The sequence below is a fragment of the Anopheles ziemanni genome, chromosome 2, assembly GCF_943734765.1.
Source record: "Anopheles ziemanni chromosome 2, idAnoZiCoDA_A2_x.2, whole genome shotgun sequence".
Lineage (NCBI taxonomy): Eukaryota > Metazoa > Arthropoda > Insecta > Diptera > Culicidae > Anopheles > Anopheles ziemanni.
This window is the reverse complement of record NC_080705.1, coordinates 51945980-51965404: the sequence shown is the minus strand read 5'-3', so window position 1 is coordinate 51965404 and position 19425 is coordinate 51945980. Positions and strand designations below refer to the sequence as shown.

Sequence of the window (19425 nt, the reverse complement as noted above, 5' to 3'; positions counted from 1 at the left end):
TAGATGGCCTAAGGACACGCAACATGTTTGAAGAACATTCGTATCGATTTCCTTAAAGTCCTTCCTAACTGTTTCGCTTCTCTGTGTTTCTCTGTTCTGTAGAGGTTGACCTTCAGTGGTTAAACATCCGGTGGGACATCATTTGCGTGAGCCAGCAGGACGACGAAAAAATACAACACTACAACTCCTCACCATGGGACATTTGCGAAACAAACAACGACGTCATCAAGCGAAGGAAGCGGCCCTTCAGCGTGAGGAACGGATGCGTCGACTGGAAGAGATGGACCTGGCCAATATGGTACGTTGTGATGCAACATTTTCTTATTCCTCAAAAAGATGTCATTGCACAATTTTCTAAATAAAATCGATGCACACCCTTGTGAGTACTTTTCGTTCAAAACAAGAGGATGAAAGGATACAAATAAAGCGATCCAAGCGACAAAGAACATAAATCTCATCCCCACCTTCGGGTGCAATAATTACATCATAGCCGCCATTCATAATCGGCTTCCTATAGGGGACATAATCCATGCGCACGTGATGATCCTCCCTCGCCACAAAAATCGGGTGCGGAGCGTGTCGCGTGGAAGTTGAGAGATTCATTTCCTGTAAATCAAAAGAAGCAATCGAAGAGAATACGCGATGAATCGAAGAGCACGTGGCAACTTTGAACTTTACCCCCGTCATCCCCGAGGACGCACACTGTTGGTAGTCCTACTTTCCCAATTCGTAATCCTACTGGCCCTCGGCATGGTAGAAGGACGGCAGAGACAGATTCCAATCGTCACCATTTTTCTGCCACGGTAATGTAGAAGAGTGCGTGTATCGCGTTGCTATTTGTTATTCGTAGCAGTTCTGCCATGGTTTTGCACTGCACTGTTGGCATGTCTCTAGGATTAATGTGAGCAATGGGAACTGTTGCTACTTGTGATTTTGAGAAAGGTGCAACAGATATAGACGAGGGAGTTGTGTGAAACGGTAGGTATAAATAACGCACCGTATCCCTGTTCACACTTGTTACTGAGGGATATTTATTACACAAGTGAACACCATTAATTTCGGAAACTTCTTCTAAACTTGGTAAAAGTTAAACATTTTTGTTTTGTTTTTTATGTACATTGAATTTATTTAAATCTCTAATAAATTTATTTAAGATCAAATGCAAACCATGTGCTTATAATCACACAAAGTAATGCCATATTTAAATTTTGCTGTTTTTTTATAGTAACGTTCATTTATGTGCCAATAAGATTTGAAACTTATGCTTAAACATAAGAAAATCTCTCTTTAACCCTAGCACAGATTGCTTTGGAATCTTGTACGAAATCTATTTAGCTTAACTTTGACATTTTTACACATTATATTATACTTTGACATATTATAGCGGTGATCAAAATGATCGCTCTTTGGATTCTAGTGTTACAATTTATAACTTTTCAATTATACATTTTTACGGCTCTTAATTATATTACTCGTCAATCTCAAGTTGCTTATGGATGAATGCTAGTCGTTCAAAGCGTATTTTTATGATAGAACATGGTAAAATGGCCAAATGATTCCATCGTGATGATGAAATGATGAATGAATGAATGAGTAAAACTCGAATGAATTATTTTACATATCGTACCAAAATATCGTATAAACATTCTTAATTTTTTTTTTGCCATTGAAACCTGGCTCCTTACGCCCAGTGAATAAAACAATTTTTGATAGCACACTAATATTTAACGCAATTCAACAATTTGTTAGGCATCCAAAACTTAAACCACGACTTTTTTTTAATTTATGCATGATTTTCATAATAGGTAAGTCTGAAACGAGGTTTAATGTATGGGTATTGATAGTATGTGATTTATTTATTACATTTAAGAGGTAATAAAATAAAAACTGGAAAGACGTGACAAACATTGCTTCATTGTTTCATATCGCCTACAGATTTAATTCACAAACCCTACTATTCGGTGGTGATCATTACCTACCAATTACGAATGTTTCTGAAATTATTTTCAATCGTCCTTTCATTAACTTATCCTCCATTACAATCGTACATTCGTACTACCGTTTGCGAGTCCTGTCCACCCACACTGAAACGGAACACCCAAACACCCAAATTAAATCATTTGTTTTTATTGTGCTAAGTTATCGCATTACACGACGGCTGCTGAGCCGGTTGCCACCACACTGAGGATACGATTAAGATCGTCCTCTCGCATTAGAGTGCTACACATTTTTCCCCGCCCTCCGGGACTCGAGCAACCCCGCAGTGTGGTGGGTTTGGCACGTACCATTTTGCCTGGGGAAATGGTTGCCGGAAAAAGGGAACAGGTTGCGCTATAGCGACGGCACTTACTGCCGTCTACACCTCCGAAGGGGCAGATTTCCACTTCCACTTTCGGTGCACGATTGAGGTTTCTCGTAGCAAACGGTTTTGTGGTGTAGGAAAAACCTGCACGGTAGCGTGAGCGGTACCTTTCGGGTTTCTTTTGTTTATCGGCGACAAATTGAAAATAGCTATTTCCACAGGTGATTTTCCCGTTCCTGGTGGTGGTAGGTGTTTTTTGTTGGGCAGAGACTGTGGTTTCCGGTCGCAAATCGAGGGGTTAAACCGTGCTCAAACTTCGCGTGGACTCATCGTGGGAAGGAGATTACTTCGAAGAAGTCGACACCGTATGCCAAAGTTTCTGTTTTGTTTCACCTGCAAAACCCGACCGCTGGTTCCGGGTTTGAGGGGTTCCCGCAGAACGCCTTCTACTTCGCAGTGTGATAATCTTCTCAAATGACACTCCATCGGTTCGCGCCGGCAAGTCCCCCTGCCCTCGTTCTCGTACGCATATCGCATCACCAACAAAGCTCTGCCCATTCGAATTTGATTACAGATGAGCTGGATAGATTTGTTCATTGCGGTACAAATCGGTCCGCGCGACGTCCGAGAATCTCCCTGGATACATCAGCAGGACTACGCCAACATTGCGCGATGGACAGCAGCTAAAAGGAAAACCAGACCGCCCAACGAGCTGGCGTAAAAAGTAGATAATGGGAGAGAAAAAAAAACAACCTACAATACGGGGAAAATGAACAGAAGGGAGAAAACCTCGGTCCCCGTGGAGATAAGGCCGCCTTTCCGCCAAGAACCGAAGGGACACAAACCAAAGATACACGGCTCAATCTAATAAATGTGTGCATCGATCTAATCTCGATTGTACCGTCAATTGACAGGACAGTACAGGGGGAAAACAACAACGAACGCGAAGTGGTGCAGTTCCGGAAAACAGGGACCAGTCGCCCGGGAGAGGGGCGGAGTGGTATCAATTTACGCTAATACGATTTATCAGTAGCATATTCGGATGGGTCTGGTTTGTTCTGATGGCCATTTGGTTTCGGGCACCCGAACAGCCGTGACAGGTGAAGTACGATCGTATGATCTTGCCGGACTGATAAGGAAATGGAGTTTTTCCGGCGAAAAAGCGGGGTGGAATGTAGTTATGGCTGGATGTGGAAGAAATCAATTTAAAGATTATCGAAAACCCAACCAAAACTATTGGCAACCGGAACAAATGTCAAACACATAATAATTAGTTTACAGATAATGGGTTTCAATTCATTCCGAACCTTCGCAACTAACATTCGTCATTACTCTTTCCAGATTTCGTCAAAATTAAATATTCAAAGGAAGGTGGTAAAAACTAATTTGTCTTTTGATGCTTATTCTTTCTTCTACGATTTAAAACAAATGAGTCAAAATTACCCTTGTTCATCCAAATGTGAGAAACCTTATCATGCTCTTTACTAAACGGAATCACTTCGAAACAGTAACCTTTTTGTTGCCATACAATAAAGAGGTGGTTTATAGCTTGTAGCGTGTTTTTAACCAACGCATGCTGACAATGGGCAATTTTATTCACATTACCCCAACATGAACCACTTTTGCCGGAAGGTGGAAAACTTCAAACGCCCAAAGTGGCAAGCAAAAAAAATACCATTCACCAGCAAACTGGCAGCAGCGTGCCGCACACACGATTTGTTCGTTTATCTTCGCTAGATCAAATGTTGCCAGCCACAAACGCAAACGCATGGTCGCCCCTTTCGTTTGAAATAGTTTCGAATCCCTGGCGATGACGGACAATCGAGCGTTTGTTGGAAAAGTTTGTTCTTTTGTAATGAAGGTGGCTCATTTGCCCTTCCGGTGCCCAAAACTGTGCGGTTCCGTTTTGAACCACCACAAGTCGCAACATGTGCATGGGCATGTACCCTCGGGGCGCAAAAGTCATCCAAAAGCGGCGGTTACAACGAGCAAAACCACGTGGCACCCGAGGGGTCACGTGCCGACGATCAACACCTTCGTCAGGAATCCAAGGAAGCCCAGCGGAAGATTGAGTTCGGAAGGAGCTGGGGAATATATTAGGAATATCGCTTTCTAGAGATTTAGCATCTTCCCCCGAAGCGATGTTGATCCTGAGACTGATGGGTGACGTAGTAAAGGTTCGCGAGACTTTGGTGCGTAGCTTTGAATGAAGATGTTTTTGACGTCATTAAATGAGTTTTTGGATTTTTTTTACAAACTTTTCTGTCCCATCTCGCCATTGAAAGCCCCTACATTGTAGCTCCAAATATTATGATTTCTCGTGAAACTGAGTTTCCATGGTGTCCACATGCAGGGTTTTATGAGCTTTTCGACTCTTCTGTTTCACACAGCTCCTAATTAGATTGAGGTAGTGAAAGGAATGGACATTGCAAACCGTTCGCGTCTTCGGTCGCAGAGTCCTATCTATATCCAGCGTGTACAACATCGATGTCATACCGATCCGTTGGTCTTTTAAAAATCTGTTGGAGTTTCCCAGATGGAATCCACTCCGATTCGGGTAGAGTAACGGTTCATCAGATAGATAAGAATAAAAACCACACGCACACACAAAATGGCGCATGGAATCCGACGTTGCTCGTTGAGGTACATACCGTGGCAGCTTAAAGTGACGGTCGCTACGTCGAAGATTTTCCTCCCAACACATACCCGACCGGATTCTACACCCTGCGTGACGACAAACTCGTGCTGTGCATTCTCCGTTCGTGTAAATGGTGGTACTTTCGTCGAATGGCCCGCTGGCCAACGAATAGATTTCTAGGGCAACGGGATGCCATTCCACGTCGAATACCTGGTCGCCGGCGATGCGGATCGATTCGTTCAACGTTCTAATAAAATACGGATATGCACTATTGTGGGATCCTTATGTGTTCAACTCAGAACCATTGCATAATCCAACCATCAACTCACTATACTAGAGGGTGTTCGAGACACCAACACGTTTTATGTGGTTATCATGCTTTTTAGTTTCTATTGGAAAATTACCAATTTATCGTAATTATTTTGCCAGAATTGCTAGGTTTGAGTTTTTTAAATCTTGTTTTATATAACATGTAATAAAATGTCGCATGATGCTTCGCTTCGCATAAATATCGTTTACTAAATATACTATCAGTCATCAGTTAAATTCCACAAAGGAAGGAATAGGACACTGTAACTTCCATTGAATAATTGTAATGACATTAGCATGCTAAAATTAACAAAAACAAATTGTGCTTGTATGGATGACGTTGTGAATATAACAAGAACATTATCTTGATTACTTTACAGTGTACTGTTCCGCATCATTAAAAAAATTAAAATAATTTAATCAAGTCGAGTTTATCATGTCTAGGATTGCCAAATTGGCAATTCAAAAGTATCTCGTTCCTATGTTTAAAATAATTTGAAAATATTTCAAATCCTTGAATGTTTATGATGTTGTGTTAAAACAAATATAAAGTTTAATATTTCCAAAAGTGTAAATAAAGTTTTATTAATTAACCATAAAAATTATCAATAAAGGACACAAACCGGTGCAAAAAAAGGTCATCCATGAATCAGGTGCGCAAGCTTTGGAAACCCTCTACTTTAAGCTTCTTATATTATTGGTAGTAGCATCTCCTAATCTGGACATTTAAAGATCTATATGATTCACATACTAATACTAATATTTGTTCGACTCTGATGGAACCTTCTTGACACTGTTTTAGAAGATGGTCATAAGGAGTTTTAGCCACGGACAAGAAGAAGCCGATATGACGAGGAGCTCTAAGAGGAGTAGGACGACCTTACTGACTTACTGAGTCACTAGGCTTTGGGCTGCCCATGTTCGATTGAAATCAAACGACCCAGTCCTACAGGGGAGCCTAGGCGTGGTAAGCCTAAATTGAGGTTGAAGGAGGGCGTAAAAAAGCCATCAGTTAAACCTGGATACGGAATTACAACACTTATTACAACTTCCCGATTACGTTAGTTAGCAAGCAAATGTCTGCAACAAATATTCTACACTATCATATTCTTAAGCAGTCTGATCTGGATTTTCCTTTTTGAAAACCAATACCATCCTATGATAGCACATTCATTTCGCAATATTGTTTTAAGGAAATATCTTGAAACCCGAAAGATGTGTTGTTTTGGCACAAAACGTAACACTTTCTGTGATCCGGTCAATCCCGAGCACATGAAATAGCCTCAAGCACCTCTCGCGCCATTGTTGGTAAAGTGCTTGCCTCGCTTCGTCAGAAGCCTATAACTGTTTCTGAGCATTTCCCATTTTCCCGGGCCAAATTACATTATTAAACAATCTTATTGCTGTTTCGGGCTCTTATTAAACGTAGCCACCTTCACCGAGAAGACACCATGCGCCAAGCCACTATCAATGGAAGAAACCGTCGCTCCCGTTGCACCTGTCAACAATGTGACAGCTTGTTGATGCCCAGAGGGCAGGGCGCTGTTGTTTCGCAGAACGCTCCATTGTTGCGAAAGGGTCTGCTGCGGCAGGAAGCTGCTGCATTTGCCGTTGGTTATTTTTGCCGGTAGCGAAAAGGGCTACCAACACTATTGTGGACCCTTGTCGAACAATGCAAAATCGATTATGCTGTAGCAACACTGTTGCCCGTTGGCATTCGCGCGTTGCATGAGCAAAACCTTCGGCGCTCCGTCAAATCAGGCAAGCAGTTTGCAAATTTAACAATGCCATTGTGTACCTCTCCGGTCTTTCGCCATTTTGCCGAAGAAATGAGAGCACTCAAAACGGGCGGCTATACTGCCAGGGTTCAGTTTGGGTGTGTTGTAGCAGAAATGTTTGCAAATCTTTGCACCCGAACCAACCGAAAAAAATGGCCCCAAGCATCTCCTGAAGAGGAAAGTGCTACTTGTGTGTGCAGTGTCGTGCAGTGTTGCGCGGAAAAAGGAAGAACCGGATACCCTCGGACCCTCGCCGAGGAACGGAAAACGCGGCATTGTGTCGCTTGCAGTCACCGAAGTGCGCTTCACCTTTAACGCGCACGCTTTTCCGGTGTAATTTTTCGCGCACCCGACACACCGGAACCGGTCGCTTTGTAGCGGCTTCTAACAAGCTGCTTAATTGGAAAAGTTCCAACGAAAATTCCGGTAGAAAGGCGTCCATATTTGTTCTTTATTTTTTCGTTCTAACTTAACCACTCTCACACCTTTTACGATTCCTTCTTGCCAGTGGTCCTTAGATTTCGTCTTTCGCCTTTCGCACTTTCGGCGGACGAATGCAACTGCCGGTAGTGCGAGCAACAGCGCACCGTTGGTCGATACTTTAGCGATAAAATGGCGATAAATTTCTTTAAAGTGACACTAAATTATGGACGATGGCCGGAAACTTTCCAGTGCTGCCACTGACTAAGAAAAAAAAGAAAATTTGGAAGACAATTGAGCCATTTACGGTACCTAAAAACCAAGGGGAAAATGAGTGTATTTTCCAATTACACTTTCCTCGTTTGCGGATTCAAATGGTGTCTATCCAAAGCGTTGATAAATTATTGGATATTCATTTTTTTCAATTTCGATTCTCCATTCATACCAGGGGTTTTAAATGTTTTTTTTTCTTTGTTGTTTAGTTGCATTTGCTACACTTAGTTCAAGATTCAATCAATAGTTAAACATTCTAAATACTGTGAAATAAAAATAAATCGTGTCGTGGCCTTGAATTATTTAATATATATTTATTATTCAATTTATTGGTTGTATGATTAGCAACTATCTTTCTCCATTGCTTTTATTGTGGATTTTTCTATACACCATTAACAATCGACGCCACAGGAATTATTTTTCTAGAGAACGTAATATTAATTAGTTAATCACATCGTCCACATCAACTGGTATCACCTGCAGTGTTTTATTGCCAAATTATCGGTTTCGAACGAATTATGAACAACGAAGCCTTTACCTTTTTTTTTTTTATTTAATTTTAGAGGCTTTGACCTATTCGGTCATTCGTCTCTCGCGAAGCCTTTACCGTTGCAGTGCTTTCTACACAGGTTTTTTTTCTGTCTGTTATATCCTCATGTGGTCAAGCTGCCCCAGCATGAGTAGGAAATACAAAGAACAACTGCAGTTGCAGCAGTCCTTCTCTCCAGAGGCCGAGAAGTAACCGAAAACGCTAAAACATGTCTGCGAAAGGCTTCGGTAACGTTGCCTGTCAGCGTGTCATTTTTGTGCCAGGTGGATCAACGGGTGGCTATCAGCTAAAGAGCGTTTCCCCTGAATCATAAGAACTGCAGCCTCCACAGTCCGTTCGGTGTTTGGGTTTTTTTCATTCATTTGAGATTTGCGGAAGATATTGCCTTCGAAATTCGAATTGCACGTGTCGTGTACGAAATACGCACTGCATTCAAAAGCGTCAATTCTAGCAGAAAAAAGAGAAATCATTACTGTTTCGGAGACCATCAACATGTGTAGAGGCGAAGTTTGCAAAAAATTAATAACATAATGATACTTCGTGTGCTCAATAGCAATGAAGTAAAAAAAGGTAAAAATTAAAGAATAAAATAGTCTTTAAATTACCTTAATGGTAGTTGTCGGTTGTCAACAAGCTATCCTTCAGCGACGGCGACGGTGACACACAGCCTCCAACGAGACTCACCCTGACTCCATAAGATTAAAATGGGAACATCGTCTCCGTCTTTTTCTACTCAATTTGCATTCCCACGTCCCGGTGGACCTCCGGTAAACGAACATCTCAGCATCAGTCAAGGGCCGAGAGGGACTTCGGGCAGGATATCGAATATCATTCCTGTAATGGCTTGTTATTAGCTAGAGGTCTCTGGACGAAAGGGAATTTCGATGTCAGTGAAAAGCGTATAACCCGTCGGTGTCGGTACCACCCAGCGAGGCAATCGATATGAACTTTAGACAGCATCAGCATCTTCTTACACTGCTGTTGCTTTCCTTCGATTTTTGTACGTGCCCGCATAACACAAAGTAATTTTTTTAATCTCGCTTGCGAGCAAATAAAAAACTTTGAAATGACACAGGTATGAATGTATGGTAGGTTGTTGATGGTTTTAGGTAATTTGCAAAAATGTGTGCATACATACTTGCATGATGTCAACATACCTGGCTCGGCATTGGTTTAGAACGAGTATTACCAGTTCGACTCAAGTAAAACAGATTGACTGACCGTTTATAAATGGAAAACAATTTAAACCAGAAAAGCTTCAGCAAAGTGTATATGAACATACGGATCGGAAAAAAATGGTTCCTATCCCTCTCTTTTCACTCTCTCAAAATTCAGAATATTCTATCGAAAAAATGAGAAATAGTAGAAATAACCAACCTGTACAAAGGAAAAAAACTTTTATTTTAAGGGGTTAATTATAAAAATCGGTTCAAAGCTAAATAGTTATCAACAGACAAGCTTTTATCTGAACTCTCAGGCAAACTTATAACACCGTAGTATAAACACGCTTTGCAAACGGGGAATGTCGAGCTGTCAAATTTAGGGTAGTGGTGGGAAAATCTTTCAAACAAATCCGGTCTGTGAGTCGCATCACCAAATCCGAATCCTCATCTATCACATGATGCGTACACATCCAACTTTTCGATTATTTTTATCATTTGGTAATTACTTGCTTTCCTCATCCGAAAGACAAAAACGTTTAAAACCGATTGTACGAAATATCTACAGGCTTCAGATTCAAATTCTTCAAATCGGATTCAATCCGAAAGAATCTGTCAAGGGAACGAGTTTTTGATCATCCGAATCCCGAACTGCCAACACTAGTTCAGCTCCACAAGCAAGAGCTCAGTTCATAGAGCCACGTCGTCCGAAGTCGCAAGTGTTTTCATGTCGGTGCTGAATTTTTATTAAATTTTGGTGTTTAACTGCTCGTGAACTTAGTACAATCGCCGGAAAATGGTTAGTAATCGTTGTGCGTTGAGGCTAAGCTAATTTTGTTCCGCTATACGGTAAACAGCCTGCATCACAAAGGGTTTCAAGAATACGTCATAACCCGGTGAAGCACTGGAGATAGTTTGTCGATACTCGGATGCAATTTATGGGCAAACATGTAATATACGGTTTACTGTATGTTGGATAGTTAGTGAAGACCTAATTTCTTCGTGGCAGTACTTTCGGCATCTAGCTTAAAAAGCTTTCCGAAGGAAAACCTCTCGATAGTTCTTGCGAGTTCATATAGCCCACACACAGAAAAATGACACTACCCTTCATCGTCATCGCTTTCCACCGTGGAACATCTTGAACCAGCAAATCGTGGTTGTTGACGGTTGTGATAAGTGATGTGGAAATAGCTGGCACACTGCACGATTTATATTTCCAGCTCAGGAAAATAATGCAAACAAGCAATCGTGTGGTTCTTTAATGTGTGCATGGAAAAAAAGCTAAATAACAATATCAACACCAACAGTACTGTGCCAACGAAGCAAAATAAATCCAAATGAAAACATTGGGTACCTAACGTTGCAATCATATGATAATCGCGTTTAAAAACGATCAAAAAATGTATCTCATGGCATTAACTGTTAAGTTCAGAAACATTACCATGTGATTGCATCATTAACATAGTGGAGGACAATATTTGGAAAATCAAAACACTAATTATCCGGAGCATGCTATTGTGTGAAGTATCCGCCTGAGTTATAATTTGTTTATTTGTTAAATAAGTTCAATTAATTGTGCCATCGGTAACATGAAATACCAGCAGCTGATTTACATCTGCAAGCTTATGTGTAGTGCAAATGAAATAAGTTTTTCTCAGTTTGAAGAATGCGCAGCCCAATTTGCCGCCGGCAAATCATTTAGGCTAAAAATGTCGCTTAACGCATTGTAACTTAGTTTAAATGTTTAATGTCGAACTATTTTTATATTATTTGGTGTCGAATATGATTTTATGTTATTTATTTTATAACTTTTCGTCACAGCCTCTACGGTTGGACATCAAAAGACGGCTCACGTCGCGGTCGGACCGTGTGAAATCGGTGGACCTGCACCCGACGGAACCATGGATGCTGTGCGCGCTTTACAACGGCCATGTGCACGTGATGAACTACGAGAACCAGCAGCTGGTAAAGGACTTCGAGGTGTGCGATCTGCCCGTTCGCTGCGCCCGCTTCGTGGCCCGAAAGAACTGGATCCTGACGGGATCCGACGACATGCAGGTGCGCGTCTTTAACTACAACACCCTGGAGAAGGTGCACTCGTTCGAGGCTCACACCGATTACGTCCGCTGCATTGCGGTGCACCCAACACAACCACTTATCTTAACCTGCAGTGGTAAGTTTTAAGTGTATAAATTTTCGGCGTGTTCGATCGAATCCGCTGCTAGCTAGTTTGCATGAAGGGCATTTTAATGGAATGGCTTGCCATGTTCTTCAATCGGTTGTGTTCCATTTTCCTTCTCCTTGCAGACGATATGCTGGTGAAGCTGTGGAACTGGGAAAAGATGTGGTCGGTACAGCGGGTGTTCGAGGGACACACGCACTACGTCATGCAGGTCGTGTTCAACCCGAAGGACAACAACACATTCGCCAGTGCGTCCCTCGACCGAACGGTCAAGGTGTGGCAGTTGGGCTCTAACGTCCCGAACTTCACGCTCGAGGGCCACGAGAAGGGCGTCAACTGTGTGGACTACTATCACGGTGGCGACAAGCCGTACCTCATTTCCGGTGCCGACGATCGGCTGGTCAAGATCTGGGACTACCAGAACAAAACGTGCGTCCAGACGCTCGAAGGACACGCACAGAACGTTTCGGCCGTCTACTTCCATCCGGAGCTACCCATCCTGCTAACCGGCTCGGAGGACGGTACCATACGCATCTGGCATTCGGGCACCTATCGCCTGGAAACGTCGCTAAACTATGGTTTCGAGCGCGTCTGGACCATCGCCTGCATGCGTGGCACAAACAACGTGGCCCTTGGGTAGGCTGTTCCTTCCGATGGCGCCTGTTTTTTTCCGGCGTCCTTTCACAACTGTACGCTAATCGTTTTGTATTTCGCCCTATTTTCCCGTGTATTCCCACCCTTCCCGTGTAGCTACGACGAAGGATCCATCATTATCAAGGTGGGCCGCGAAGAACCAGCCATGTCGATGGATGTGAACGGTGGAAAAATTGTATGGGCTCGCCACTCCGAGATGCAGCAGGTCAACCTAAAAGCGCTCCCTGAAGGTAGGTGAATCGTTGGTGTATTCTGATTTTCCAAATGTGTCCCACAACACTTGCTATCTTGCCTGCTGCTCATCGCGCTAAGCGCAATCATAACCTCAGCCCTAAAATGCAGTTGACGCCCCCCCCCCTCCCCCCCCTCCCCCCCCCCCCCCCCCCCCCCCCCTACCTAATCCACCTCAAATGACATTGTTTGCCTCACTGAGTGTTTATGCCTCGCATTTGCACGGTGCACAAGATTAAGGGTGCCGAAGAGATAGACAAGGCGGCTCTTGTTCCCTCTGCTCTTCATTCACTTGTGGATCCTCTTTGCAAAGGCGGAAGTAACAATTATGCACAATCGCAAACGTTTCGTCTTTCCCCATACCTCCTACCCCAAAGGCATTAGAATGATTAAACCTATCCAGACGACTGTACTCTTTTCAATAAAACGTATGGCTGTGTGCCGTTGCTTCCAATGCATCGGAGTGGGAAGAGGGAATTTCAAGGAATGAGAGGTCAAATGGCATGAAGCAATGGTATTTTTCCGCCCTTTTCTGTACATCATAAACATTGTCAAACATAGAAATCTGTACGGCTAGGACAAGTTTGTAGAATACGATAGGCATGTGCATTTTTTAGTATTGTATGCCGATTTTCATCTTACGGCTCATTAGTGAGTGATTAATGTGATGTAACTTAGTTCAGGTTAAGTGTTTACTTTCGTCGGCGACATGCAATTATTATAATGACATAACATATCATATTTTCGAACATTTGTGTCATATTATCAGTGCACGTTCTTCTTCTTCTACTTCTTGGCATAACGACCTGTTGGTCATGCCTGCCCGTTAAGGGCTTACGACAGGGGAGGGTCCGATCTCGGTTGGGATTCGAACCCACGCAGTCCAGGTGGTGCACGTTATAATAGGATTAAATGTTTCTCAGAAATTATCGGAACCAAAGAAATAGTTAAACATTCAAACAAAAGCAACACCATCCTAAAACAACTTCATGCACAAAATGCTTATTAAAACAACTTCTTAATCATACCGTCTTTGGTCGGTACTTTGAGACTAGATCCGAATATGTCCATATGGGTCGTACACTAAAGCATGACCAAGTTATGCTGGAAGTACAGTTAGTTCCTCCCCCTAGTGGTAGCAAAAGTATTGGAGCTTTATAGAGATCGAAGAAAATCATCTGTTGGCTAAGGTTTGCAAATTCTCGTCAAACATTTTCCCGTTTGTTTGTCTAGCTCATGTAATCGCTTCTCCATGTTTTCTGCGAGAGTTTTGTTAACGCTAACGGACTTTTTTGAAAGATGTCTTAAAAAAAAGAATCATTTTCAGAGGTAAACCCTTGATTTGCTCGACGAGCCAGTGAATTACGCTAAATGTGTTTCCTAATATTTACAGCAGTACATTCTGCTCCACATAAGCCGGTGGTATAACGGAGAAATCTTACATGATATCAGGCATTACAAGTTTTATCCAGTTTTCTCTGTTTTATCCAGTTTCTTCTCATATCCACTATTGTTTCATTTTGTTTTATTTGCAAGATTCAGCTATAAAAAAGTACCAGTGCATTTATCCCACCGGGAACTTATGCCACACTTTCCCCTACATCTGCTTGGGTCACCACTAAGTAAATATCCAGACATAGAATTAGTCAGAACATTTGATGCATTTCGTTACGCATCTTCTCCGTAAGAAGTCTTCTAATTCTTCTCTATCTTTCATTGATATACTTACTAGTTTATGTTTATGATTCTAACCAATGACCTCGCCCAAAGAATTAAGGATATGTGACAGATGCAATTACAAAATACAGAGCAATGTGTATTTTTGCCCGTAAAAAGGCAACTGTTCAGAATTCCGATGATGCTCATCGAAATGAATTATTCAACACACCAAATGAATTGCACTTTAGCAACTGCGGAACTGGACAGACTATTGGCAACCTAAAGGGGGCATATCGATTACGGATGAACCTGCATTGATTTTGTTTCATCCCAATTTTCTTCTAAGGCACGGACATCAAAGACGGGGAGCGCTTGCCGGTGGCCGTAAAAGACATGGGTGCGTGTGAAATTTACCCACAGACAATCGCCCACAACCCGAACGGAAGGTAGAGTATAGAAAACGTGCCCTTCGTCATGCCTCCTTTTGCTGACCCTCGACATTACTATGTACCCCCTCCTCCTTCCGCAGATTCGTGGTGGTGTGTGGCGATGGAGAGTACATCATCTACACATCGATGGCCCTACGCAACAAGGCGTTTGGGTCCGCCCAGGAGTTTGTGTGGGCCTCAGAAAACAGCGAGTATGCAGTCCGGGAATCGAGCGGCACAGTGAAACTGTTCCGCAACTTTAAGGAGCGCAAAAGCTTCACCCCGGACTATGGTGCCGAAGGTAGGTTACTTGCAACTTGGTCACTCTGTTCAGCGCTAGAGTAACTAACTTAGTAAACAATCGAACCAAAATTATGTGGTTTTAAATGTGTAACGAACACGTGTGCTTTGTCTAAAGTGTTTCTTTCTCTTCCTTCCTTTCCTTTTCTTATTGCTGCCAACGCTTTTGTCCGTACTAATTGCTACATAAAACTGTATTCCACATTCCGTAGAAGGTACATACGTTTGTAAAACTTAATGTAATAATATTGTTGCGCGTAAGCGTAAAGTTATTTGTGCCACGACATAAGCTACGATCTATTCTTCGTAAACACATACCTTTCGAATCGTTCTTTAATCGCAATAAAATAATTGTTTTCCATCTTTTGTAACCATTTTCTTCAGGTATCTTCGGTGGACAGTTGCTTGGTGTGAAAACTTCTTCCGGCTTAACGTTCTACGATTGGGAGAACCTGGAACTGATCAGACGCATCGAAGTACAGCCCAGGTTTGTGAGATTTTTTTTTCCTATCCTTTGTATTCGTATTTTTAACGAATTGTGATAAATCTTTCACACAATTTAGACACGTGTTCTGGAACGAAGCCGGCTCGCTGGTTTGCCTGGCCACCGAAGATTCGTACTTCATCCTGAAGGTCGACATTGCCATGATACAGAACGCTTTGGCCACCAAACAACAGTTGAACGAGGACGGTATCGAGGAAGCGTTTGACGTAAGTGTGTTTGGAAATTTGTTTAAAAAAGAGTCGCTGATTCGTTAAAGTGTAATTCGGCATTTTCCTTTCTATATATCAGGTTTTGGGAGAAGTAAATGAATTGGTACGCACCGGCCTGTGGGTTGGCGATTGCTTCATCTACACGAACTCCGTGAACCGGATCAACTATTACGTCGGCGGTGAAATTGTGACGGTTTCTCATTTGGACCGGACAATGTATTTGCTGGGCTACGTGCCGAAAGATAACAGGTAATGTAAATATGCAAAGAAAAGCGTTCGATTGGGATAGCGTAATAATTGGTTCGATTCTACTCCCCAGGCTTTACCTTGGCGATAAGGAACTGAACGTGACAAGCTTCGCACTGCTGCTGTCAGTGCTGGAATACCAGACGGCCGTAATGAGGCGCGACTTTGAAACGGCGGACCGGGTGTTGCCCACCATCCCGAAAGAGCACAGAACCCGGGTGGCACACTTCCTCGAAATGCAAGGTTTCCGTCAGCAGGCACTACAGGTTTCGATCGATCCCGAGCACCGGTTCGAGCTGGCCCTGAAGATCGGCGATCTCGATACGGCACTAACGCTGGCGCGAGAATCGGACAGCCCGCAAAAGTGGAGCCAGCTTGCCGGTATCGCGACGAGCAAGAACAAGTTCGAGCTCGTGAAGGAATGTCTAACGAATGCGAACGACTACGGTGGTTTACTGCTGCTGGCTACAAGCACCGGTAAGTAGTGAGTTTAGCCCACCCCTGGGCCAGAAAGGAGTTTTTGCACGCAGTATTATCATTGCAAATCGGATTGACGTATGGGTGCTCTCAAAATAATTGTATTTGTCTCTTCGAAGGCTAAGAAGCGTAAAAGTGTTGCCTATAAATCAACCCGCTGTATTATACATTCCACTACTAAATCGAATCAGTAAATTATTATTTGCACACACCCATATTGCACGCCATAGTGACCAAATAATTCTGGTACTGCGACCGAGATAGCTAATGATATACAGGACATAAAATGTAATAGGGGAGGAAATTGTTGTGCCCTCCCCGCTGTCGATTGCGTTTGCCTAATGGGAAACAGATCACTGGCCACAAGTCTACAGTATTGGATGCGAAGAGAAGGAGAAAAATCCTATCATCAATGTACTTTTATTTTCTTTTTCCCACCCCTGAAGGCGATTCGGATATGCTTCGAAATCTCGGCGAAAACGGTGTCACACAGGGTAAATTCAACATCTCATTCCTGTCCATGTTTCTGCTGGGTGATCTGGAGAAGTGTTTGGAAATTCTCATCCAAACCAATCGGATACCGGAGGCTGCATTCTTTGCTAGGTGAGTTGACAAACGGATTGTTGTCCATAGCACAGATCAATTTTCCTAATCATGCCTTTGTTTTGCTCTTTACAGAACGTACTTGCCAAGCAAAATTTCACATGTGCTCGAGATTTGGCGCACGGAGTTGGCGAAAATTAATGAAAAGGCTGGTCAAAGCTTAGCCGATCCACAGCAGTACGAAAATCTATTTCCCGGATTTTACGATTCGGTGAAAACACAACAGTTTTTGCTACCGGAAAGAAGCACGCTATTGCCAGCGAACGTTGCTACCAAAGTATGTAGTCGGGAGATCTCGACAACAGTCAGGAGGTGGATTTTGCAGAGAAATACTGAATCCTTTTTTTTGCAACAGGTACCACTGAACATCGATCGCACACCCGTTGCGGAGATGAAAGAGGCCGAAAATGAGGGTCGATTCGACTATAATCCCAGCGCAAGTAAATCCACAGTGTCATTGACCAACGGCGATTTCGCAAAGGTAAGTGCCAACACTCTGTCACCCTCATTTTTAAATAGAAATAATTCAAACCATTTGATTTTTCCAAAGGCAACAACGACGGCTGCCAATCAGTCAGATCAGCCACCATCCAACAGTATCGCGAACAGCAATGCCGGAAGCAGTTTCAAACAGATTCCGCCGAACGTTCCACAAATGTTACCGAATCCCGCAGGAACGGCTACCAGTACTGGTACCGATGCACCGTCGGCACCACAAGTGAAACGGAAAAGCTCGCTGGATGATTTCGAATCGGAAATCGAAGCACTGAATTTGGATGATAATATCGATACATCGGTAAGTAATGCTTAAATCTTTAGAATAACATAGTCTTTTTCACAAGTAAAAAAAATTGTTTTAATGAAATTTTCATCTAATGTTTCTATGAGTTTTAAATTGTTCTTAATCTGGCTTATCACGATGTTATGAACAAAGTTCAGCCCTTGTTTTACCAAAATATTGTGCCTTTTTCGTCTTGCTACAATTAACGATTTTTGGTTGTTGGAGAAGTCTATTAATTTAAATATTAACTTAGTATTCCTTAATATGAAAGATAATAAACCGTTTCGAAAAATAACCTATATGAAATAGAACTAACGCTTTTCGAATAAACAATATCTTTACAGGATGTAAACTTAGATGACGTTGAGCTGAGTGATGATTGAATGATCGTACAGGACATCCATCCGTATCAATGTTGAGGCAACGTTAGGAGTTCCCCAAACGTTTGGTTGTTTATCTTATAATTTTACCCCACATGCATGTTAACTCCGCCTCGGAGTGGAAATGTGAAACACTGCACGCTCCAACACGCGTAATATACGGTGAATGAGACGATAGATGATGATTGCGTCATAAAAAGTGATTCGTTGCATATTATAAAGAGGAGCATAAATATATGTGCACCTTTCCCAGCTTCCACGTTTTGCGTTTACATTGAGTTACTAAGCACGGGTGCATCTTCATCGAGCGAACCGGAAAGAATTCCGCACTGATCGAAATCGCCGTGAAACCGTAATGGATGTTAATCTGGGGTACCGTTGCCAGACACTTATGTAAGGAAAAACACATTCAGAAAATCGAAACATTCGAAAATGTATTTTAGTTAATAGGAACTTGTATCTAACCTATATGGAGTTGCTATATTATTTTTTAACTGAAATTAATATCACTTTTGCTTTTGATGCTTTCCTCCTTCAGGTATTTATGGTTTCATTTCTGCATAAATAATCGAAATCCACAAGAAAATGTTCTTTTAAGAACAGCCCGAAACTTGGTTTCGTTTTGTAGAAACAGCAGATGCCTCTCGATTTTGTATTGGCAATATTAAGGTATTAAAGAGCGGTTTTTGCACAAAATCTTTTCTTTTTTTCTAATAGGTTTAAGTTGCCAGATCGCAGGACTTTTTAAGCATTCTCCCGCAATTGACCCTCATTGTATCGATATTTCGATAAATAAGGAGCATGATGAATATACATTTAACATACGTGTGTTTCTAGAATAAATAATTGAAAGAAAACTTTGTTCAACGGTAAAAAACGCAATGTAAGTACAGTTGGACGTCGATTATCCGGGGCCGGATTAATCGGGGGGCGGATTATCCGGGTGTCGTGCAACTGACAACTGCACAACCGGGTTGAAATATTTCCATGAATATCAGGTTTGTTCACAAAATGTTTTAGCAATAATGTGTCAAATAAAATTTGTCGGATCAAAATAGCAATAAAAATTACCATAGAAAAATAATTCAAACATTTTTTATGATTAATCAACTAACTGGAACTGGTTAAAAGTGAACTAGCCGAGTCTTAAACCAGGTATTAACGTATTTTACGTATATGTTCGTTTATCCGGGGGTGTCGGGACCGGGAGGTCCTCCCGGTCCCGACACCCCCGGATAATCGACGTTCACCTGTATCTCTGTAAAATATAAGATTGATTATTTGTATGCCTACTATGAATTATTTTTTTTTAAATCCACTGCAATCTTGCTAAGTTGAAT

At 42.2% G+C, this 19425-nt stretch overlaps 1 protein-coding gene across 1 annotated transcript; it reads left to right on the top strand.

Annotated features, from left to right (window-relative positions):
- Positions 1-244: 244 nt before the first annotated feature.
- On the top strand, positions 245-18700 carry LOC131282555 (coatomer subunit beta'). Its single transcript, XM_058312052.1, has 15 exons — positions 245-298; positions 11252-11603; positions 11738-12248; positions 12363-12496; positions 14503-14602; positions 14686-14885; positions 15269-15371; positions 15448-15595; positions 15678-15847; positions 15918-16321; positions 16768-16924; positions 17000-17201; positions 17280-17405; positions 17475-17720; positions 18050-18700. The coding sequence occupies exons 1-15, from the start codon at positions 263-265 to the stop codon at positions 18086-18088; spliced, it is 2928 nt and encodes a 975-aa protein (XP_058168035.1). The 5' UTR covers positions 245-262; the 3' UTR covers positions 18089-18700.
- The last annotated feature ends 725 nt before the right edge of the window (positions 18701-19425 follow it).